Here is a 24,548-nt window from a genome sequence, read left to right as displayed (position 1 = left end):
TCGTCTTCTTGTGTTTGGTGACAAAGTAATAGTTTAGCCTCAAGGTTTCATAAGGTCTAGTCCCATAAGGTCTTCGGGTTCATCTGGGTGCAGTCGCTGCTGGCCCTAGTGTCATGCTACAACCCTAAACACCATAATCACACTTAGTAAGGGTCCATCATAGGCATCCATTTTCGACCCGCAGGAGTCAGAGAAAGGATGGGTCAAAGAACGTGTGTGTGAGGGAAGGGGTGGATGGGTGAAAGAATGCATTTGTGAGTGAAAGAATCGATGAAGGGTGCATCTGTGAAAGGATGCATGTGTGACTGAAGTGTGGAAACATGAAAGGATGGATGAGAGAAAGGATGCATTAGTGAGTGAAGGGCTAGATGAAAGGGTAGATTGGTGAAAGGATGCATGAGTGGGCGAAAGGATGGGTAAAAGGGTAGATTGGTGAAGGGATGAAGAGATGAGTAAAAGAATGGATAAAAGGGTATATGGGTAAAAGTTTGCATGGGTGAAAGGATGAGTTAGTGGAGGGGTAAAATGATGCATGGTTGGTAAAAGGATACGTGAATGGGTGAGTGGGTAAAATGATGCATGGTTGGGTAAAGGTATTTGTCCGTGAAAGAAAAGGTGGGTGAAATAATATATTTGTGCGTGAAAGGATGTGTGGGTAATAGGGTGGATTGGCTAAAGAATCAATCAATAAATCAATCATAGCAATTGTAAAGTGCACTACTTACCTGTGAGGGTCTCAAGGCACTGGGGGGTGGGGAGTGCTGCTACTGCTCGAAGAGCCAGGTCTTGAGGAGTCTTCTGCAGGTCAGTAGGTCTTGGGTCTCCTGAAGGTGGGTGGGGAGGGTGTCCAGGTCTTGGCGGTGAGGTGGGAGAACGATCTGCTGCTGGAGGTTGCTCTTCGTGTGCGGGGGACTGTCGTGAGGGCAAGTTCGGCGGAGCGGAGCTGGCGGATGGGGGTGTAGCAGCTGAGTTATCTGTTGAGGTATGCTGGTCCGGAGTTGTGGAGTGCCTTGTGTACGTGGGTGAGGAGCTTTAAGGTTATCCTCTTGTTGACGAGGAGCCAGTGCAGGTCTCTCAGGTGGGGTGTGATGTGGCTGCGGCGAGGAATGTCGAAGATCAGGTGTGCAGAGCCGTTCTGGATGCGTTGGAGCCGTTTAAGAAGTTTGGCCGAGGCTCCTGCATAGAGGGCGTTTCCACAGTCCAACCTGCTGCAGACGAGGGCTTGGGTGACCGTTCTTCTCGTTTCAGTCGGGATCCACTTGTAGATCTTGCGGAGCATGCGGAGGGTGTTGAAGGACGACGAGACGGCTTTGACCTGCTAAGTCATGGAGAGGGTGGAGTCAAGGATGGCCCCTAGGTTGCATGCGTGGTCGGTGGGTGTTGAGAGCTGTTCCCAGTGCGGTTGGCCACTATGAGTCATCCCAGGCCAAAGGGGTGGAGCCGAGGATGAGGACCTCCGTCTTGTAGGAGTTCAGCTTCAGTCGGCTGTTCCTCATCCATTCGGCGACGGCCTTCATACCTTCGTGGAGGTTGGTTTTGGAAGTGTGTGGGTCCTTGGTGAGGGAGAAGATCAGCTGGGTGTCGTCGGCGTAGGAGATGATGTTGAGGTCGTGCAATCAGGCGACATGGGCGAGCGGTGCCATGTAGATGTTAAACAGCATTGGGCTGAGGGATGAGCCCTAGGGTATGCCACAGACGATCTCGGTGGCTTCGGAGCGGAAGGAGGGGGGAGGCGGATGCTCTGTGTTCTGCCTGAGAGGAAGGAGGTGGTCCAAACCAGGGCCTTCTCTTGGATCCTGGTGTCGTGGAGGCGTGTTCGTAGTGTGCGGTGGCAGACCGTGACGAAGGCGGCTGACAGATCCAGGAGGATGAGGGCTGCAGTTTCGACGTTGTCTAGCAGGGTCGTGATGTCGGCGATGAGGGCAGTTTCGGTGCTGTGGTTGCTCTGGACCCAGAGTGGGACAGGTCTAGGATGCTGTTCTCCTTGAGGTAGAGGGTCAGTTGTTTGTTGACAGTCTTCTCGATGACCTTTGCCGGGAACGGGAGCAGGGAGATGGGACTGAAGTTCTTTGACTCCTTGGGGTCCGCCTTGGGTTTATTGAGTAAGGCGTTGATCTCAGCGTGCTTCCAGCTCTCCGGGAAGGTTGCTGTCTCAAAGGAGATTGATAGCTTTCCAGAGATGGGGTGCGATGGCGGTGCTGGCTTTGTTGAAGATGTGGTGTGGGCATGGGTCTGACGGAGATCCAGAGTGGATGGTGTTCACGATCTTGATGGTGTCGTTGTCGTTGATGTTGGTCAAGGAGAGCAGGCGGTTGGTGCGCATGGTGGTTGTGGGGGCGGAGGTCTCAATGGTTGTCTGGGCAGTCGTGGAGTTGAAGATGTCATGGATGTCTGCAATCTTGCGGTGGAAGACAGTGGCCAGTGAGTCGCATAGGTATTGCGAAAGTGAGATGTCGTTGGTGTTGGAGCTGGGGTTGGAGCGATCCCTCACAATGTTGAAGAGCTCTTTACTGCTGTGTGCGTTGTTGCCTAGGCGGTCTTTGAAGGAGGCCCTTTTGGCGGATCTGATGAGGTGGTGGTGGTGTCTGCGGGTGGCGTTCTTGTGGGCTGCGTAGCTGTCCGGTGTTCGTTCGCGGAGCCAGTTCTTCTCCAGCTTTCGGCAGGTTTGCTTGGAGGCCTGGAGGTCTTCAGTGAACCAGCTGACTTTCTTGCTGGTGTGAGTGTTGGAGGGTTTCTTGAACGGGGCCAGGGTGTTGGCGCAGTCGGCGATCCACTGACTGAGGTTGCGGGCGGAGGTGTCAGGGTCAGCGGGTGGGCTCTGGGCGAGGGTGGTGGTTAGCTGGTCTTCGGTGACTTTGCTCCAGCAGCGGCACGGCATCTGTTGGGTGCGGTGGCGTGTGGTGGTTTTCCGGAAGCTGAAGTGGATGCAGCGATGGTCAGTCCAGTGGAGTTCGGTGGCGTGGTTGAAGGAGACGTGGGGGCTCGCGGAGAAGATGGGGTCAAGCGTGTTGCCGGCCGTGTCGGTGGGTGTTGTGACGAGTTGTCTGAGTTCGAGGTTGGCGAGGTTGGCGATCAGGGTGGTGGAGTTGGTGTCGATGTAGTTCTCTAGGTGGATGTTCAGGTCCCCGAGGAGGATGTAGTCCGTGGAGGCGAGGGCGTGTGTGCTGACGAAGTCGGCGATGGAGTTGCTGAACTGTGGTCGGGGTTCGGGGGGTCTGTAGACGAGGGTTCCTCTGAGGATGTTGTTGGGATCGGTGTGCATCTGTAAGTGCAGGTGTTCGGTGGTGCTGAGGGTGTCGTCGGTGTTGGTCGAGACTCAGTGGACGATGGAGAGTCCTACTCCTACTCCGTTGGTGCTGTCCCTGCAGGTGATCTTGTAGCCTTCCGGGATTGCCATGGTGATGTCAGGTGCCAAGGAGGTGTTCAGCCAGGCCTCCGTCAGAAAGGTGACGTCTGGGGAGGCTGAGTTGAGGAGGTCCCAGAGTTCGACAGCATATTTGCAAGCGGACGGAGCGGGTGTTGAGAAGAATGCATCTGAGGTAGTTGGGTTCTTTTCTGGTCGGTGGGTTAGCGGGCAGGATGCTGGTGAAGCTGCAGTTCCAGAAGGAGAAGGGTCCTTGGGTGCGCTTCGGGGTGGCCAGGCAGCATGTGCGTGATTGTCCGGTGTGGAGTGCGAGGAGGGTGCTGGCATCGTAGCTGTGTCTGGTGTTGTGGCAGTTGCGCGCGGCAACCATCAGAAGGGGAGGTGGGAGGGAGGAGCAGCTGGGAGGGGGAAGCGGACGAATGGGCGAGCGGGGGGTGGAGGCCGCAGCAGCAGGAAAAACGGGAGGGGGGAACGGCGAAGGGGAACAGAAGGCAAAAAAAATAATGAGGCAGAAGGAAAAAACGAACACAGTGCAACACAATACCAAAATACGGTAGTAATGACAGAACCAATTACACATTAACAGCGCAGATGCAGAAACGCAGACTTACGGCCACAAATTAGGTCAGCAGCAGCTGGGTACAGAGCACGGGCGCAGACAGGTGGAGCTGCGCGGCATGGGGAGCGACCTGCCTGGAAGCAGGGTCAAGGGTCGCTCTCCTAAGAATGCATTAGTAAGTGAAAGGATGCATCGGGGAGTGGAAGAATGGGTGAAATGGTGAACGGATGAGTGGGTGAAAGGATGCGTGGGTGAAAGGATGCGTGGGTGAAAGGATGCGTGGCTGAAAGGATGCGTGGCTGAAAGGATGGATGAAAGTAGATGGGTGAAAGGATTTATGAGTGGGCGAAAGGCTAAATTGGTGAAGGGATACATGGGTGAGTGAAAGGATCAGTGAAAGAGCGGATGGGTAAAAGTGTGCATGAGTGAAAGGATGGGTGAGTGTGTATGGGTGAAATGATGTGTGGGTGAATGGGTGAAAGGCTGAGTGGGTGGAGGAATGGATGGACGGATATGTGGGTAAAAGGATGGGTAAAAAGTTAGATGGGTAAAAAGGTAGATGGGTGAAAGAATGTGTGGGCGGATGAAATAATGTGTAGGTGGGTGAATGGGTGAAAGGATGGCTGGGAAAAGGGAGGAAGGGTGAAAAGGTGAATGGATGGGTGAAAGGGTAGAAGGATGGTGAAAGGCTAGATGATGGCTGAAAAAAATGAATGGATGACAATCTAAATGTGAAATGGTGGATATCAGCAGGTAGATGGAAGGATGAAAACAAATGTTTGGACTGAAGAGACAAGAGAGCTCTTCTGTGGATATTCGCACTCACTTGCTTTGCTTTCTTGGTTCCATCAGAGCTTTGGTTCAAAGTAGGGGGTACTTCAATTTTCTGACTACTCCCTTGCCAAACGGTGTTAACCCTGTTATGTTAGGAGGTGACATTTTACCTTGCACACTGGTAAATCTTGATAAGATTTGTAGTCATAAAAACCAAAGAGAACCACGTAGATGGTGCTCCCCTTGTCACTTCTGGAGCAGAACGATGTCAGCACAGAGCTGCACCTCGCCACCTACCATATTCACACCGTAAGGAATCAGGGGTTAGAGGTATCCATTAGCATTTTTTAATTTTAATGGCTATGCAAGCAGGCTATGCAAGCAGGGATATCAGTGCACCTGCAAGGACAGCATGCCTCCCAAGAGCAGGTAGAGGAAACCAGCTATGTGGATCCGGACACTAGGCTTAGGAGGCATACCTAAGAGATGATGACAATCCTACTGTCTGTTTATTCTTAACCTGCAGAGGACTTCAAACACGCATGGGTGACTTTTCAGTGTCCTCCGCACATTTTATTGAAGCTTTACTATATGTTCTTTTGCATTTACACCAATTACAGCAACAACGAGGGAACTTTCCCAATCACTAAGAATGGGTGGATCCGTAAATAATGAATGACTGAAAAAAGTAGGCTAAGTTGCAATGTCAATTAATGTTATTTCATTGTGAAGCATTAGCTTAAATAAATTACCTCTTCATTTCGACAGGAAGCATTGACTCTCACCATAGCTCCAGGACCTAATTTTTTACTTTCATGCAACCGTACACACACAAGGTCGGTAGCACTGTTTGAAGGTGCACAAACCAAAATTCGGCTGTCTGGTAATGCATAGTGTATCTGTAGGAGAAAAAGCATAGAATAATGAAATGCATAGTTTAGAAAATATTGAAACACACCAATATAGTACGAGATACACATAATTAAGTACAGACATCACAATAACATTTCAGACTAAACTGGTTTCATTTTATGCATGTATTGAAAAGGCACCTATTAGTAGTAATAGGAGAGGTCACATCCTCTATCTTACACAGCTCATGCCTTTACCATCATGACAAATACATGCACAATTAAGCATGTTATGCACATTGATTAACCACAGCGATGACATTACACTTCACCTAAGACAACTAATGACAAAGTTATAACATACATATAACATTAAGGATTCCCCCAAAAACTAGTGTAATTGGATTTTTTGCAACGGATGACAAGTATGCATCTAACCATGTTACAAGAACTATAATTATGTGCATAACAAAAAGATTATTAATTCCTTTTTTTCTTGAATGTCTCAGCCACTAAGGCATACAACCCTCCACACATATCACCTATATGATAATATGAAGGTTATAGTTGATGAAAGGGGAACCTTTCCTCAGATTATATGACTCCTAGGTAACAAACAGCATGACAACTGCAGGTGCTGCATGTGTGCTGACGTCAATGACGGTATGCATCGTTCACAAATACAAAAGGAATAGCATGATGTATATGGATTGGAAATTTTATAAATCGCCCAACAACTGCATAATAATCCCCCCAATAACCATAATGCATGGATGACCTAATCACTAAAACTTGGTGCAATAAGAGAAGAATAGTACTAGTCCGGAAAGCATTTCAGTGGCTCTTCAGGTATGAAAATCGTGATATAAATATCAACACCGTACCAACATGAGCCATATATTTTGCCCAAGTATCCTCCCATTGCAGGTCACATATTTTGAGGTGGCCATGATAGAAATACGTGAAAGCTAAAAATAACAAGCATGCCTAGATGGGAGTCGAAGCACGTCAAAGCTACCACTAAGGGGAAAAAGGCAAATAATAACCACAAAAAGCCAACACAAAAGACTGAAAGGAAATGATTGAGCTTCCCTACATTTTTCAGACATTTACCACAGAGATACTGAAGTACATATGGGTTATCATTTAAAAAAAGATTACTGTATCATCACTACCACAAAGTAGGAACCCAGAGTTAATTCCCAAATATATTTCCAATAGTCAGTGACTTTACGGTATTGATACCACAAAAGGGTGTTTTTAACACTCATGTCAATGGTTTGTCAATTATATAACCTTTGTACTGCTATTCTGTGTATGTTTTGTTTACAGTGACTAAGTACGTTGTTTAAATGAATGATTCCTGTATATAATTTTAATTGAATAAAATATGATGGTAAACTAATTGATCTTGGTCATTCTAACGAGGTAGTACGTGGAAAATACGCACATAAGGTTCTTTTTTGTTTTCATTTTGCAAATCAGGCATACCACTCTGTGGCAGTAAATTAATTATTAGACATAACGTGGAGGTTCATTAAATGAGACTTGATAAGAAAAGTGTAATCTCAAAGAGAAAGCAAAAAAACATTGAAAGACTATATCATTTGAAGAAATGTAGATAAATTACATTTTTACCAGTACAATATCAATGCACCTTACAATTAGAACAGTGTAATAAAAAGAAGGCATTTAACCAAAATTAAAGCTGTGCCGTTTACAAAATGTAAACAAATATTCCACAGGACAACATCCATAATCATTACAACTTTATAGGTATTTGTGACACACTTAGATGTCACAAATCACCATCATTCCACATAGGTGTCTTGACACCAGCATGCATCTGCGCCAACTACTATAGATCAAAAAATCTAGGTAGGGAAACATTTAAAATATAGCTACATCACAGATGGATTGGACTCTTGAGCAGGGTAAAGGGATTGAAATCACAAATAGACATATTTTAAAGTCAATCATAAATCTGTACTCTACGTTCGCCTTTTAGCGGTTGCTCAATTATTCAAGTTACCTGCAAAATAGCTTCGATAATTGTCACTGTTTTCCCAGTACCTGGGGGTCCAAATAGAATGTAAGGGATTGGACGACATTCGCCACTAAGTATTCTTCTCACCGCCAGCTTCTGCAGTTCATTTAGTGCAGGATTGAAAAATTCCTTACTATTAGGTTTTCCCAGGATAGTTCTCGTGTTAGAGCCTGCAACAGGGAAAATAAGTATACAGATAGAGAATTAACATGTTCATAAAGGCAGAAATGATATTTAATTAGGAAAATGTAATCCGTAAAGAAATGCTGTTATTCATAAAATGAATGAATATTTATTTGTACCTAATTTGTCATGTGTCCGGAAGCGTCATGATGCGGCATAAAATGAACTAAAATAATGTAATAAAATGGAGAAACCCAGGTTTTCGAGGGACGACCTAACTTTAAAAGTTATTTTTGCAAGGCTTTTGGGACCCGTAAAGAAAAACTAATTACTATGTAGGCTACCCTTTGAGACAGCCAATATGTGTAACAACAATTTCAAAACAGGAGAGGTTCTGTGATGCCGCACTGCATAGATGCTAGGAAGGCAGAGCTGGCACACTGAAGAGAGCATGCAAGGAGGCTAGGGAATGGGTGATATGGTCACAAGTACTCAAATCCAACAAGTTTTATGGAGCAGCATTCTGAAAATTTTACAGATCTGAGTCTTCGGCAGTTACATAATATTCGAGTCTAGGTGACGGACAGAAATGAATAATGGACACCTTAAACAGGGGCAGACCTTAGTCAGTGAGTCCAAGGGGGTGCAAATCACAATTTTTTCAACTAAAAGAGTAGTGGTCTGCAGGGGGTGGAGGGGTGAGATGGCCAATTTCCAGGATAGACTGTTTCCATGAGGCGCAGCACACAAAGACAAAACAATGGGTTGGACTGCTACACCAAGCGATTGCCACTGCCTAGACTATTTGCAAGCACTCTTCGAATCAACTTTTGGGTGTTTGATTGGCAGTAAAACCCCACAGACTATCGCCATGGGGGACCAGCATGCCTGTACCAAAATACTGAGCAGGTTCAATTGGCTGTGTATGCTGAAGGTATTTTATTATTTATATCAAGACCTCAATCTTCGATTCCTGCTTTTTCACCTGAAGTCATATCTTATGCCCTTGTGTCGAGCTATAAAAATTAAACAACAAGAAACGTGAAATATTACTCCTAAACAAATTCACTTTGAAACACTATTTTGTTTCCTTGGAGTGGAAATCGCAACAAATTAAATATCTTGGTCTCCAATTTACCCAATCCCTTTAAACTTCCATCTCCAGCGATATAGAAAACTGTATACATAAGATAACCTCACTAACAAGTCAATGGCACTCATTACTCCTTCATTGATGGGCCGTGCTGATTCTATTAAGATGATCTTAGTACCCATCATTCTTTATATCATCTCCAACATTCCATTAAATATTCCTTTTCTTTGGGGAAAAAAACAACCCTGTATGCCCTTGCCAAACTAAAGCGTTCCAAAGCGGAGAGTCGAGTGAATTATCCTGATTTCTCAGATTATCACAAAGCGTCTGTATTTAAACAATCCGCACACTGGATCTCACCCTCTTCAAACTATTATCCACTGTTTGATCTGGAGCCCAACTTCAAGTTACCCGTTTCATTCCAAGAATACCTGACATTCACATGCAAACCAAAAAAGCTCTCCATTCAAATTTTTAAAAACACCTGCAAGGTACTAGAACCCATAATATACACTTCCAAAGACCTACATACTTTTCTTCACTCCACTATTTGGTACAATAACTTTATACAACTAAAGAATAAACCTAGTTATAGGAAAACCCGGTGGAAAAAGGGGTTAATATGTGTCAATCAATTGTTAAATCAAGATTCCTGTATCTCTTTTGCGCAAGCCCAAACAGTTTTTGACTTGTATACTCCTTTCGAAATAAATTTCAACTTCATCCTATCAATTTCAACGGCTATACCTACTTCAACTCTAGCATTTCACCCACGTTGGTGCCACAAAACTAATTTTGTTGACCTCCTATGCTAAAACCCAAAGGCCTCCACCATGTATTCACAATTTTAAACTGTTCCCACTGATAGAATTAAAACAGATACAGAATTATCATGGGAACACGATCTAGCCACTATTTGGCCGATTTCATCAAAACAGATTTGGACGAAAATCCTCCTAAACAGCAAACGCTCTTTTACATATAGAATAGACTCTTCTCCTCCCCTGTATCTTTGCGCAAAATAAAACCGGATATTCCAGACACTTGGTGGACAGGATCAGAACCACATGCTGAATTAAAACATTTACTTTTCACATGACCTTCTGTTTCTACTACTTTCTAACAAATTTGGAATCGGATTAATTCCATCTTTCATTCAAATGTACTCGACTTCTAAAATATTCTCAGGAAGCGTATCTTATGATCAGGCAAATGTTTCATTAAACGTGGGAATATAGCAGTTGCTTTTTAGCAAATAACAAGAGACTGGAAAGATTCTACCCAATTGCCATTTAAAACATGGTAGTACGTAGTAAGTCATAATCACAGACCAGACACTTCCTACGTGCATCCTATATCATTCGTTTTAGAGCAAAAAGACATGTGGACCCTAGTCACCGATTTTCTTGACAAATATGAAAAAACATTCTTTGCTCCCACCCGCTTAGCACACAATATGTTCTTCAACCTCTTTGACTCTCCACTTCTGACAGTATACATTTCTCATAATACACATCACTTTGGATGTATTGCTATTTCTACTATGTATATTATCAGACTATATTTCACATGAACCTTCCATGTATCCAACCCTCTTTTTTCTTACCCTTTTATACAACTGAACTTATTTTGGTATTTTAATGTATTTTTCATTCAGATCATTGAGCACTGTTTGATTGCATTTTATCCAATATAAAAAACGTATACTGTCAAACTTTAAAATGTTACACTTGTATCGAATACAGTAGGCGTATTGACAAAATAGACTCAAATCTACTCCTTCCAAGCCTTGGAGTAACCTAAACACCAAATATGACCATTCATTGGTAAAGAAATGCATCCACATAGAAATCAACGGAGTAAAGGAATAAGACTTGCATCACATAAGAAAAAATGTGAAAATAAATTTTGTGTCTGAAAATATATTTGATTAAATTGTATATGTTTTACTTATTGCATACAATATTAGAAAATAAACATAGCAAATTGTAGCTTCAAGTTATATAAACCACATCTGCCAGCAATGCTTAAAACACATGCAACACACCTGTTATTATGGGGTTGTGATAGTGGAGAGAGGGGAGGTGTGATTTCAGATGGGGGTGGGTTAGTGAACAGTCAGGATTAGACCATACCCACCAAAAGGTGAAACTCACTAGAATATCAACCAGTAACCAACAGCCTGCCCAGATAAGAAAGCGAGGCACAGACAAAAATGTTTGTTTCACCATATATGTGAATATCTTTCTTGCATTGCCTCACATTTTGCAGAACAATTACTTGGGGAGAGCAAAATTGCAAGAAAAGGATCCGCATCGTTGGCAGTCATTGCTCGATACCGCTTCTCAAGTGATGTGATTCTTGAGTTGGTTGCAGACTGGAATCAGGGGGTCAACTCAGGTAAAGGCTGCATTGGTCAAATGAATGCCTGACCTCAACTATTTGGCCACTGTATCTTCATTTGAGACACTGCAGACATCTCATAGGCATGCTAATCACAATGCACGTGACAGGTATTGGGATACAGCACTATTCAGTTGCATCAGTTTATTGCCTAGCGACATTTGAATTTACAGCTGGAAAACATTAGACACGGGGACAGTTCCTAGGAAAGATAGTATGCTAATAAACATTTGAACAGTTTACTGTCTGGAAGGGGGAGGTTGTAAGAGGCTCTGTATGAGGGACGTGTGTGCTTTCTGCCTATCTGTGATGGGTGAAAAGAGGAATGAGTGGCACGAAGGGTGATACAACGACAGGTAGTGGTTGAGTACGTACCTATCCATACATTGTGGTTTCTTGGAACATGCAGGCTATACAGGAGGAAAGGGATGCGTGGTGGTGAAGATATGCTCCTAGAGAAGGATGTGACTAGAGGGGAATGTGACTGAGATGGAATCTAGGGCATCCTCTTGAAAGACATTTGCCACCTGAATTCTTGAGAACTTCTCCTTCACAGCCTCAACTGGCCTTGCCATATTTTCTTGAGGTTCTTCATGGTGCATGTCCATCAAAGCACTGACGTAGTCTGCCAACTCATGCCATGGCTGCCTTCTGCACTCCTCTGAGGGTGTACAGTTGCAAACTATGTATTTCATTGCAAAGATTAACTACAAAGGTAAGTATACAATGTGTCTTCTTCTCATTGATACTCCCCTTCTTTTCAGTGGGGCTAGCTACATCATAAATGTTGCAGGTGTTGTGTGACATCTGCAAGTTTAGCAGTGAAAGGGGTAAGGGTTTATTTTGCAGGGATAATAAGTGTCAGGTGTTTGGGATCTGGGTCATGTGTATGTCCTACCCCTACTCCCTTCCATTTGGCATTCTCCACCATGGATGGCAGAGACCTCCATGAGTGAGGTGGAAAGATTCCCCAACAGGCATATACATATAATAGAAAACCCAACATAAAGCTGTGTTGATAGAGGTTCTGCCATAGGAAGCTTCAGGAAGTAAATCATACTACTAAGTAGAGACTTCCACCTGGAATAGGTAAATATTATCCTGGAGGACATTTTGGCATGGATATAGATGAGACTCTACATGTCAAGGCAACTCAGCATGTAGGTTTACCTTTGACAATAAGGCCCCAAATCTTTATCCTGCCATTGCAGTCTAGCGGTTACAAGACTTAGTTCTAACTCTGATATTGTGGCTTAGCGATTACAAGCCAGGAGACCAACCGCAAGAAATGTTCTGGCAAAATGCACAATGTCCAAATAATACTATTAATAACTTAGTAGCTCTTTTTTCCTTCTGTATCTTTTGGCACAACTTTCCATGGGCCATCGCTATGCAACACTTGTTAATATCATGGCATGAGTCAGAGTTTGACAAAGGCCCAGGGGCACTCAGATGACACTGCTGAGAAAGGTGCTTTGTGAAGCTATTTAAAGAAGTCATCCAACGAGGGGAAAAATACAGTTCTGTAATATATCACTAACAATAACCGACCCAGCAATTCAAGAACATTCCCTTGTTTCAAGATGTCAGCTTGAGTTGTGGCATCATTCATCTGAATACACCAATGTTTTTGACACTACTACCTTTTTTCTTCTGCATCTAGTTGGATTTCAGCCAGCCTTTACAAATTTGATGTTTCTGCAATATGTGTTGACCAATCGTGGATAAATCAGAAGTCTACTAAGACACTAAGGAAGAGAGTATATTGTAGTAATGCAAGAATCCAAGATTCAGACAAAGTCCAGGAATTAGGTAATTAGACAGGGTTTTTTAGTATTTTGTTAGAGAAAGTGTCACTACCTTCCAATTGTCTCCCAGCTCCCCCCAACCACCAGAATCAATGCGTAGTCCTGACGATCCAAATATTCTATTCATAGGCAGGTTGTCAGCTACAACTTAACACACACCTCCCTTTGTACATGAACAAGATCAAAAATGCCACAAAGAGAAATAAAAAAATATATACAATATTGATCACACATTAAGGATACACAATATATAGCAAGCAAGTTAAATCTGGCATATTCTATACCATAACAGACATTAATAAAGTCTATATAGAATAGTGATCATACCCTAAGAATATGCAAGCTGAGACATAATCATAGAAATCTGGCACAGAGCTGAACAAGAATTTCACCAATAAATGTTACTCAGGGATTTTAGAAATCATCATCTCAGATTACTCCTGTATACTTTGACAACTTGTTCAAATTCCTCTTCACCACTTCAGCACTTTCACCACTTCTCACTATACCATTAACACCTCTCACTATACCATTAACACCTTCACCACACTTACAATGATTCTATTAGAATTCTACACCCATGAGTCTTCCATTCTTACAACATTATTGAACAATTTGGTCACCTTGATGGGTTCTGTAAATTTTAACTCCTGTTTTCTCATGCCGTTTTTTTTAAAATCCTAACCTCATCACCAACCTCCACAACTGTCTTTTTGACACCCTTCTTCATATCAAACCATGTTTTTCTTGCTACTTATTTCGCCATTGAGCCTTCCTTTATGTGATATCAGTAACAATCATACTTCTATACTTCCATTCACCCAACATGGTGAAACAAGCACATTTGCCTCTCTTTTACTGAACAAACGAAAAGGTGTCTCCTTGGTAACAGAGTGTAGAATCAGTCTGTAAACAATCACCCATCTCCTACCGACCTTGGCCATCCAGATAGTCTCTAATCACCTTGTTAAGCCGTTCAACAATGCAATTACATCACACGCTTTTTACGTTTTATCCCATTCTTGTTAAGAAACCCTTCCATCTTTCCGAATTTTAATTGCATACCATTATCTATCAACACGGTGTTAGGCAAACCTAGCTTACTGAAGAGCTCTCTCATACACTCAATCACATGCTTTGTTTCAATGCTGCCAATATAGATCCCATGCGGCAATCTGGAATACATATCCAAAATGACCACAATAAATATCTGCCTACCCGACCTTCAATTGGACCAACAATGTTACTCCAAGAAGTCTTAGGCAACTCTCTAACCACCACGGGCTGTACATTTGGCTTCCAGATTGTATCACATGGGGATCATTGCATACAATGTTTCACTACTCTCTTTACACTAAGATCCATCACTGGCCACCAATAAGAAACTCTCAATCACTTCTTTATCTTAGACATGCCTTGTTCAAAGCGTCTCTGAAACACTGGATGAAACCAACCTGGTGCCTCCACTCGGCAGACCCACATTTTTTTAGCCGATTTATCCCTTACACCCCTAAATTTCTTACATTCTTTAATTCCCTAATCCTTTTCCCACCCTTTCTCTATACATTTAAGAATCTTTTGTAAGAGCATGTGATGCTTTACTCCTTTTCTTTAATCACCATCCATAATGGTGCTACCTTCAACATCAAACAATTGTGTCTTCTTCCCCCACACTTCCTTCCTAAAAGGCTTCCATTTCTCAGATACAGAACGTGACGATGCATCAGCTGTATAATTAGTGACACAAAGTATAAACTTAACCGCATGCCTAAACTTCTAAATGGCAACTACCCATTTTGACATCCTACTGGAAACTGTTTCCACTACTTTTTTATTAAAAATCTATTTCTGTGAGTTTTGATTGGTTAGGTCGAGCCTAGAGTCAGCGCACATGCGCTGCTCTGCAAGACTTATTGTAGAAGAGTAGGGAATAGAAACCAAGCCCACTCTCCGCCCATATTTGCCATTGACATGCGTCATTGTCCGTCCTAAATCCTCCTTAGTACCGCCTCATCTTCATTTGTCAGCTCCCATGGCGACTTGCCCCTTTACCTCAGTTGTTTCACGGTGTGTGTTATTTGCACTGTGAGCACTATTTTCTTGAATGAGGCTTTCCTTCTGCAGGTACGACATGTTTTGGTGCCTTCTTTACTCCCCCCTCCATCCCGTTCTCGGGCCTTCTTTTGATTATTATTAAGGCTCCCCGTTTCCTGTTTTTACTGATTTTACAGATAAATAAGACCGAAAACATTGGTTTTCTTGTCTGTATTTATTTTTAAATGTGGATAGAAACGGAAATTGGGTTGCTTTTTGAGTAATTCTAAATATTGTCTTCCATGACTGCTAGGACAATAGCTATGTTGGATAATAGGCAAGGGGGGTAAAAAAGAAGGTAATTTGAGTAAAGAGGATTTAAACAGCAGTAGATATGCTGAAGATTGATATTGAAATCTGCATATTTTCATATAAGTGCATTGATTTATCTTGTACGGATGTTCACAGCATTGAAACCTGGCAATCATTCACGCACGAGTGCATATTTATCGGGTAAATAAATGTGGAAATATACTAATTTCCGCTATATATCTCCTCAGAAACCAAAATAAATATGGGTAAATGCACATAAAATTAGCAAAAAATAAATATGGATACAGATGGAAATATATATATTAAAAAAATCCCATAAAACCAGGAGTCCTAATTATTATACTAATGCAATTGTAGTGCTAAGCAAATCTGTTTAGGTCAAATGTCAGGTCCATGTCCTAATGATTCCAATGAATTCTCTCCAAACTGCATTTCTTATCCTTTACTGTAAAGTTCACCTCACTAAGTCCTTTGAGAACTTCCTTCACTCTCTCAATATGTTCCCGTTCACTACTACCAACCATTTAAGTATCACCCTGGTATACTTTAACACCAGCTGTTTGTTTCAAAACTCTTTCCATAGCTCTTTGAAAAATTGAAACCGCTGAGCAATCCAAATTACATTCTAACAAACCTGAACATTCCAATGGGAGTGAAAAATGCTAAAAGCATTTTTGACCTCTCCTTAAATCCAATCTGGTGGCACATGAACGCGAGATCGGTGGTTATAAAAAATTTGCTCCACCAAACAACTTAACATCTCATTAATGTTGGGAATGGTAAATCGGTCTACTATCACACACTTATTCAACTCCCTGAGATTCACACAATCTCATCTCTCACTGGACTTCCTTGCTGCTACCTCTGGTCCAACCATTCCGTACACTCTACTTTCTCAATTAGCTCTTCTCTCTCTAACCTTTGTAACTCCGAATGCATTTCCTACCTTATTCCAAAAGGAACACCTCTGACTTTGCTGTAGACTGGCTGGCACCCTTAAGCAGACAAATGCGGTGTACATATTCCTTTAAAAAAAACAAATAATTTCCCCTGAAACACTTCAGGAAATGCATTGTGAATACTTTGTAAAAATAAACTGTTTACCACACTTTTGATCAAAAGATTGCACCTTTCTTTTTAAATCCTTTAACGCTATAGGCGGCTCACTATTGGGATTTAACATGAGACCCATTTCTTTTAGTGGAACCAACTCAAAATGCTATCACCTTTAGATGATACAAATTGTACTACTTGCATACCTCCCTTTGAATTCAAGCAGACCATTGAAGTAGCCTACTGATTTTATCAGCTCTTTTACATATGCATACAACTTAATATTAAGTAAAATAAAAATCTTGAATAATTGTCTTTAAACAATGTCCTAGAAATAAATGTAAGCTCCTGAATCAAAAAAACATGCAAATGATTTTCCCTTCTACCAACACCTCATCTACAGGGGTATACTGGAATCTGCAACAATTTGCAAATTTACCTCACCACATTCCACTTCAGAATCAAAACCATTACTCTCCCTTAAGAAAATGTGGCATAACGACTAGAGCTTCAGACTTTGGAGCTGGGGATCCTATTTCAAGTCTCTGCGTCTGGAAAAATCACGTAATCTTCCTTTGCCAGTGGACAGGGCCTAAATATTGTAAAAGCTGATTAGCCGCGCTCCACAAATTCAAGTATTTATTTATTACTCTCCTTATATACTTCACACACTTTGTTGAAATTAGGCTTGCTTTTGCAGCAATTTAAAAAAAGCCCCTTTCCCCCCCCCAAAAAACCTGGACCCACTTTTCCACCCAAGACAATTTTGTATTATTTGCAGTTACATTCTGCACAGCTACGCCTAAGTAAACACTAAATCACACCTCAATATGTGGAGGAAACAAACAAACAAATAAAAAGGCAAACAAAACAGCAGCGTCTCACATCAACATCCAACTCTATGTCGAAGTGTACACAAACCCCAACTTCCAACTTGTGGTCAAAGCTCTCTTCACTAGCATCCGAACAAATGCTTGTCGCCAGTTTATTAATGCAAGAATCCAATAATCAGACAAAGTCCAGTAACCAGGTAATTACACAGGGTTTCTAAGTATCTTGTCAGAGAAAGTGTTCCAGCCATACAGCTGATGGAGCATGATGTTTGCGAAATAATCTTGCTTGATCAAATCTATTCATAAATGGGTTATTAATAAAAGAAAATGACTAATAGTGTGAACATTATTCACATGGGTACTTTAAAAGAATAACGTGAAAAATGTGCAAAGGAGAGACGGCACATTAGTAACTGAAAGCTATAAATATTTCTGTGCAGAAAATAAATGAAAACATGGGTTTTGGACATAAGGTAATCCTGTATTGCCTTCTCTGTGGTCTACCTATGGATGCCTTTCCCTAAAACTGCATTGTTAAGTCTCCAGAGATTCGTTCTCTTGACATTATTCAACATGGCTAGTGACAACGTGATACAGGAATGATCTGAGATCTCTTTTGGTTCAATCAAGGTTTCCCCGATACTGCTGGAGGCATTCCTAGACATGAGTATATAATCTATACGTGAGTAGGTGTTGTGGGGTATCGAGAAGAAAGTGTAGTCTTTATCTGTGGGGTTTTGTAATCTCCATGAATCTATCAAATTAAAACGTGAACAAAGATTGTGGAGGGCTTTGTGAGAGGTGTTGGGGCGGAAAGGACAGCGGGAATCCCTATCTAGCGTCGGGCCCATTGGTAAGTTAAAATCACCGGCCATTATATGCATTGCATTATCCGGGATCGTACAGAAATGTTCACACAACTCCTTCCAGAAATTCGGGTCGTCCTTGTTAGGGGCATATACGTTAGTGACATAAAATTCCTTATTGTCTTTTGATAGTTTTGTGAAGATCCATCTCCCCTTAGTGTCTGCAGTACTATTTAGTATGTCAATATTAGATTTCTTTGATATTAAAGTCAATACCCCATACTTTTCCCCTAGTGCGTCAGAGCCCACAACATCGCTATATGATTTGTTCCTAAGAGCATTGAATTGTGTTGAGTCGATTTTCGTCTCTTGGAGTAAAATAATGTCTCCTTTTTGTTTATAAAGGTAATCAAGTATCTACCTCCTTTTGATCGGATGGTTAATGCCTTTTACGTTTAGTGAGACAACTTTACGACTATTGCTTTTGTGTGCCATGGTACCAGGAGAGAATAGTGTTGACAGGAAGTTGTTATGTCCATACAGTATGTGATATCGATATCGTTATGGGTCGTGAATGGAGTACTGTGTACCAGGCTACCATGTGTGTAGGTAAAACCTCTTGAACCAACGCACAGAGTTCGAATCCCGAATTGAAGCCTGTTACTAGAGCCCGAAGAGCAATCACCCAAGGATAAAATCAAGCAGTAAATCATAAATGGAAAGAAAAAACAAGAAAACACAATCAAGATCCCATCCCAACCCACCCTCTCCCCAATCCCTCACGCCTAACCCAGAAAGTAATCAGTAGACATGGTGACAAGGGGAAAATAGCTCCCCTCCCATGACAGCTAACGAAGTCATTTTAAACATATGGAATCGAAACTATTCAAGAACAGCGAACTTTGACTTCATAACTATAGCTAGATTTAAGTACTAAACAATAGTTCAGTTTATGTTACAAGCGGTACCATGTACCTAGTGTAGGGTCGTTTTTACGCTAATTCCTGAGACTGACCCTTTTGTGCGTCATATGAATATTAACAAGATGCAAGGCCTTAAGTGTTTACTAAGAACATTTCCTAAAAGTTAGGACTTAGTAATAGACTGGGGATAGGCTAGAAGCGAGCTAGTAGAGGCTATTAGCCATTAGTGAGCTGATAGCCAGGAGTTAGGGTTGATTCACCAATGAGTTGAACATGTATACTGTGAACTTCATAAGGAAATATTGCGTAAGATCAAACTAAACAGGTACACCTGTGGAAACATATCCTCTTTTTTTGAACCTTTAACGATTTGCGTCACGCAGCTGCTGCAAATGATCAATGATATAATCTATGTTAAACATTTTTTTAGATTAAGTAAGGGAAGCACTTGGAAAGGCATTCAGGTTCCTTACTGGATGACCCTGGTGTTGCAGTGTCCATTGTGGAATCATCTGGACCATGGAGAAGCCTTTTCAGTTGCAGAGGGTCCGTAAAGACTTGAGGTGACCCCTGAATCGTCACACGTAATCTTGCTGGGCCTGCAAACCCAAATTGGTAGTTCAAAGAATGTAGCTTAGGCCTGAGAGCAAGGAAACCTTTCCTGACATCTACCGTCTCTTTACTGTAGTCCTGGGAGATAAAGATCTTGTTGGTTTTCCAAAGAATAGGATTGTTATTACATGTTGGTAACGGAGAGGTTTACATACAATTGGTCTTGGACCCATTTGATTTGGCGTAATTCGTGAAGGGACTCTGTGGGAAACATCCTTTACAACAGAACCGTTACAACGCAGGCTTTACAACGAAAGTCGTTACAACGACTTTCGCTGGAGGGCGCTCTAGGATAGGGGATAGTTTAATTTACTATCCAACACCTTCCCTACTATCCACGGGGACTGGAGTTGGAATAGTAAATTAAACTATTCACTATCCAGCGCCCCCCAACGCAAGTCGTTGTAACGACTTGCGTTGTTAAACCTGCATCGTAAAGGTACGCGTTGTAACGGTACGCGTTGTACCGTCATACATCCGGACTCTGTGGGCCCAATCAAATTCCAAAGGATTGCTGAAGGACAGGTTAGTTGCTTGAGTGAACCACGATTCCAGGAAGGAGATGCACGAGCCAGAGGAATCCTCTGATCTTTCAGGAATTCCCAAAATACGTAGATTACCTCCTCGGTTTCTGTCTTCAAGTTCAGACATTCTTCTGTTCAGAGAGTCCGTTGTGGTAGACAGTTGTTTGAGGGATTTACTTTAGCCTCCGTGTCTTCCAGGTGGTTTATTCTATTTTCCGTTTCAGATCGTGGACCTCTGCCAACTTATTCAGTATTGTATCCATTGTTACGTTAATGTCTCTTTTTCCTTTAATAGGCGAGTCAGGATTCGGAGGGTCTGCCTTAAGTCTCTTAATGTTCTTGGCTTCCTTTTCCCCCATGTCGCACGTAAGTGATGATCGAAGTGCTTATGTGGTTTGTGGTTTGAAGGTTGCAGGAACTAAGCTATATTTCCAAATAGTCGGGTGTTGGGAATAAATTCCCCCTCTTACATGGATCTAGTAGGGGATCTGTAGGACTCGTAGAGGATATGACACTGGATTCTTAGTGGTCACTTGCTGTTAGGGTGATAGGTGATAGCAGGTGCGGAAACAGAAGTGTTAGGAGCTTCCATTATGTATACCTGCGGTCATCTTAAGGTCAGGCAGAGCGAATGCTGGCGATAGGCAATCTTAGGCAGTGGCCATTTTAGAGACAGGCATCATGAAAACAATTATGCAGAGATTATAAAGTAAAGTATGTCGCCGTGGTCACAACACCGCTCACAAGCACTGAGACCCTATCAGGATCATATTCAACAGCTGTGTGACAGACTATGGGCTCCAGGGGCTGTTCAAAGCAATGTGCAGGTGCATAGATAGTTGTAATCTTGCATTAATCCTTATCTGATGTGCAGACTTGATTTGAAGGCATAGACACTTAACATTTATACCTCCTTTTATGACCTAATGAGAACCAGGAAAGGGCAGAGAGTAGTCGAGTATCCTTACAAATGAACTCTCACATCTATTCTAAATCAGTGATAGTGGAGCGCATCCTCCTGAAAAGCGCATTAAATGTCACTGCAGCAGGGCTCAAAGCGTGTTAAACCGCTTGCCTTATCAAGGGGAAAATGCTCAGAGTTAGTGGTCTATGCAGCGCGATCGTTGTGAAGCATCGGGGATGTCCGCCATGTCCGCCATTTTAGGCGCGAGCGTGCGCAACATACCAGGATATTGTCCCAATGATTAGGATGATACCGAGCAAAACCGCCTTCGTGGAATTTACTTCACCGGCATACTGTACAGTTTGGTGTCTTCCCTTTGATCATCGCAGAGACAGGAGGTCTTTGTCCCCTGTCGCCGCCCACGTGGATCAGCTCCGGTGTAAGCGTAGAGATCAGGGTCACATCGGCTGCCACTTGAGGAAACCTGGATCGCAGGTATTTCTCTCGGAAACGGGAGCCGCGGGTGCACCTTATGTTCCGCCACCTATACTAGGCAGTAGACATTCGTCGCTTTGAAAATGTGCACAAAAAATACTATTATAGGCTGTGGCATGGGAGGAGGTGAGAGCTCACGCCGCCATCTTCGCCGGCGTCAAATCCGAGTCTTAAGGTAGAGGGCAGGTCACTACTGGGATCACTGATCTAGGAACGGGGTAAATCTAGTCAAAAATCTATTCACAGGATCATTGTCTTTACCCTTCTCCGACCTACAGATCCGATGCGGGCTTAAACCTATGGATGTTTATAAATTTCTAAAACTCAAATCGCTCATTTCACTACGCTCCATCACACCCTCTGATCCTTCGATAGTTGGTAAGCTTACTCAACTCGTAAAAGCTGGGCACACCGTCTCCAGAATATATAAACTCCTCTCTCCCAACTCACAAAAGTCACATAGGAAATGCGAGACGTCATGGGAAAATGAGATAAACTCTTCTAAAATCACATTTGATTGAGAGAAGATCCACCTGAACAGTCCAGCCCGAACTGCCAAGCCATGTCTTTCCTGGACCGGAATCAAGAATCCTAAGACCGGTTTCTGGCTATCAGCCGTCTTCAGCCAGGATAGCTTGACTCCAGTGGTGTGGAGAGCATGGGACTCACGTCTGAGCATACCCATCCCACTCGGGGTGACAAATGCAAAAACAACAGTTGATGGACAGAATGCAGAACAATGTCATGGCTTGGCAGTTCGGGCTGGACTGTTCACATGAGGCACAGGGTCGAGGCTGATTTGCATATGGCCATGTCTGAACTGGGGTGGTGTGGAGTGCAAAAAAACGATGGATTTAGGCCCAGATCTCTGTACTGGGGTGAATGTATGACATTGTTCTGCATTCTGTCCAACAACTGTTATTTTTGCATTTGTCACCCCGAGTGGGATGGGTATGCTCAGACGTGAGTCCCATGCTCTCCACACCACTGGATTCAAGCTATCCTGGCTGAAGACGGCTGATAGCCAGACCGGTCCAAGGATGCCTGATTCCGGTCCAGGAAAGACATGGCTTGGCAGTTCGGGCTGGACTGTTCCCATGAGGCACAGGGTAAAGGCTGATTTGCATATGGCAATGTCTGAACTGGGGTGGTGTGGAGTGCAAAAAAACGATGGATTTAGGCCAAGATCTCCGTACGGGGGTGAATGTATGACATTGTTCTGTATTCTGTCCATCAACTGTTGTTTTTGCATATACCAGATACAAATCAGCTGAGTGTACCACTTTGTTGTCGTTATTTGTCTTCTGTTTTAAAAGACAGTCAACCTGAAATAGAGATGACGTTGTATGTAAGAGCAATGAGACGCGCACTTCACAACCTTTTTCATGTCTCCTCTTTTTTACAGGTGTGAAGATCACTCTGCTGGTATGGAGGTATTTTTGGTATATGAATATGCACCATTGCACATTATTAGTATGCAGTAGCTGATTTAATAATCTAGGTCCTGAAGAAAGCCTAGGGGCAAGGCCCGACAGGCTGAAACTAGTCGACCAACTTTTGATAAGCGGCCTATTTGTTGAAAGCCGCTTTTTGACACATTTTTATTAGGATTGGAAGGGATATCAGAATAAAGGGAATTTTCTCTACCACATTCTTTTTAATGTTCACTCACTATGCACTGCACAATCTTTCTTTTTCCATCAACATACCCTATTTGTAATATTTCATGATCACGAGGGTCATGGTTTTATAGCCTGTTTCACACCTCCTTTTGTGATCATTGTGAGAGGTGTTCGTGGGATATCCAGATGATGACACTGGCCATTTGGGCAGTTGATGGAAATCCGGCTTTTCCTTATTGAGGTCGCCTCTCAGTATTCTTTATACTTTAGTTGTGATATTTTGACGTCACTGTGTTTGCTCTTACATTTTTTGTGACCACCAGATTTTGTTATGTTAAGATAATATTTTATTAATGTCATTGTTATTACTACCTACTTAATATTTTGTCATCATAATTATACTTATAATTTTACTTCAACTATTATCATTCATGAATAATATTAGTATCATTATTGTCATGTGTCGTGTTATCAGGATTAGCACTATATTTATTACTGTCACCTTTTCTTCTTTTAGGGTACTGTACTGTTGTACTTTTGTGTACCCTCAATAAAAACGATTTGAATTAAAAGAAAGGAAAATTGCACTTACCAGTATGCATCTGTTCTTGGCATGTAGAGCTGCAGAGTTGTACACTTAGCATTAGATCGCCACCTGGTGTTGGGCTCGGATGATTGCATGTTGTTGTCGTCTTGGAAGAAGTCTTTGCAGTCACGAGATAGGTGACTCCTCCCTTGGACGATAGTGCGCATGGGCATCGGCTCTATCCTTAGACTGTTTTTCGCCATGATGGGAAATGATGGAGTTAGTAGAAAGAAAGAAGAGATGTCCATGCGTGTATATCCAATTAAGGTAAAAACTGGAACAGATACAAGTCGCGGGGAGGCGGGAGGGCGTGTACAACTCTGCAGCTCTACATGCCAAGAACAGATGCATACTGGTAAGTAGCATTTTCCGTTCAAAGCATACGAGCTAAAGATTGTACACTTAGCATCGATTGTGCAGCAGTGTCTCCCCTAGCGGTGGTCACCTGTATCTGTTGCAGTAGTTTGAAAGAGAGTTTTAAGGACAGCTTGGCGTACTGCAGCTTGCTGCTTTGCTTGCACATCAACACAATAGTGTTTAGTAAATGTATGTGTTGTAGAGCATGTTGCTACCTTGCAGATGTCTTCTAAAGGAAAGTTTCCTAAGAAAGCCATGGAGGCTCCTAGTTTGCATGTGGAGTGCGCTCTAGGAGGAACTGTTAATGTGCGTTTTGCTTTGTGATAGCATATTTGTATACATTTAACAATCAATTCACCTTGCAATTCTTGATTTGGAAATGAGATTGCTTTTATGTGGTGGAGCGAAGGCTACACATAGTTGCTTTGTCTTACAAAAGGGCTT

General features: G+C 42.6%; 1 protein-coding gene across 2 annotated transcripts in view; it reads right to left on the bottom strand.

Annotated features, from left to right (window-relative positions):
• The window catches only part of MOV10L1 (Mov10 like RNA helicase 1), a 1,293,514-nt gene that overhangs the window by 677,757 nt on the left and 591,209 nt on the right, over nt 1–24,548 (bottom strand). For both annotated transcript variants that reach the window (XM_078678939.1, XM_078678944.1), the window contains 2 exons: nt 7,581–7,765; nt 5,450–5,596 (listed from right to left, as the gene is read on the bottom strand). In XM_078678939.1, coding sequence (XP_078535065.1) covers nt 5,450–5,596; nt 7,581–7,765 — 332 coding nt within the window. The remainder of the gene's footprint in view (nt 1–5,449; nt 5,597–7,580; nt 7,766–24,548) is intronic.

This window comes from Lissotriton helveticus, chromosome 1_1 (genome assembly GCF_964261635.1).
Source record: "Lissotriton helveticus chromosome 1_1, aLisHel1.1, whole genome shotgun sequence".
Taxonomy (NCBI): domain Eukaryota; kingdom Metazoa; phylum Chordata; class Amphibia; order Caudata; family Salamandridae; genus Lissotriton; species Lissotriton helveticus.
This window is presented reverse-complemented; position numbering and strand designations above follow the sequence as displayed.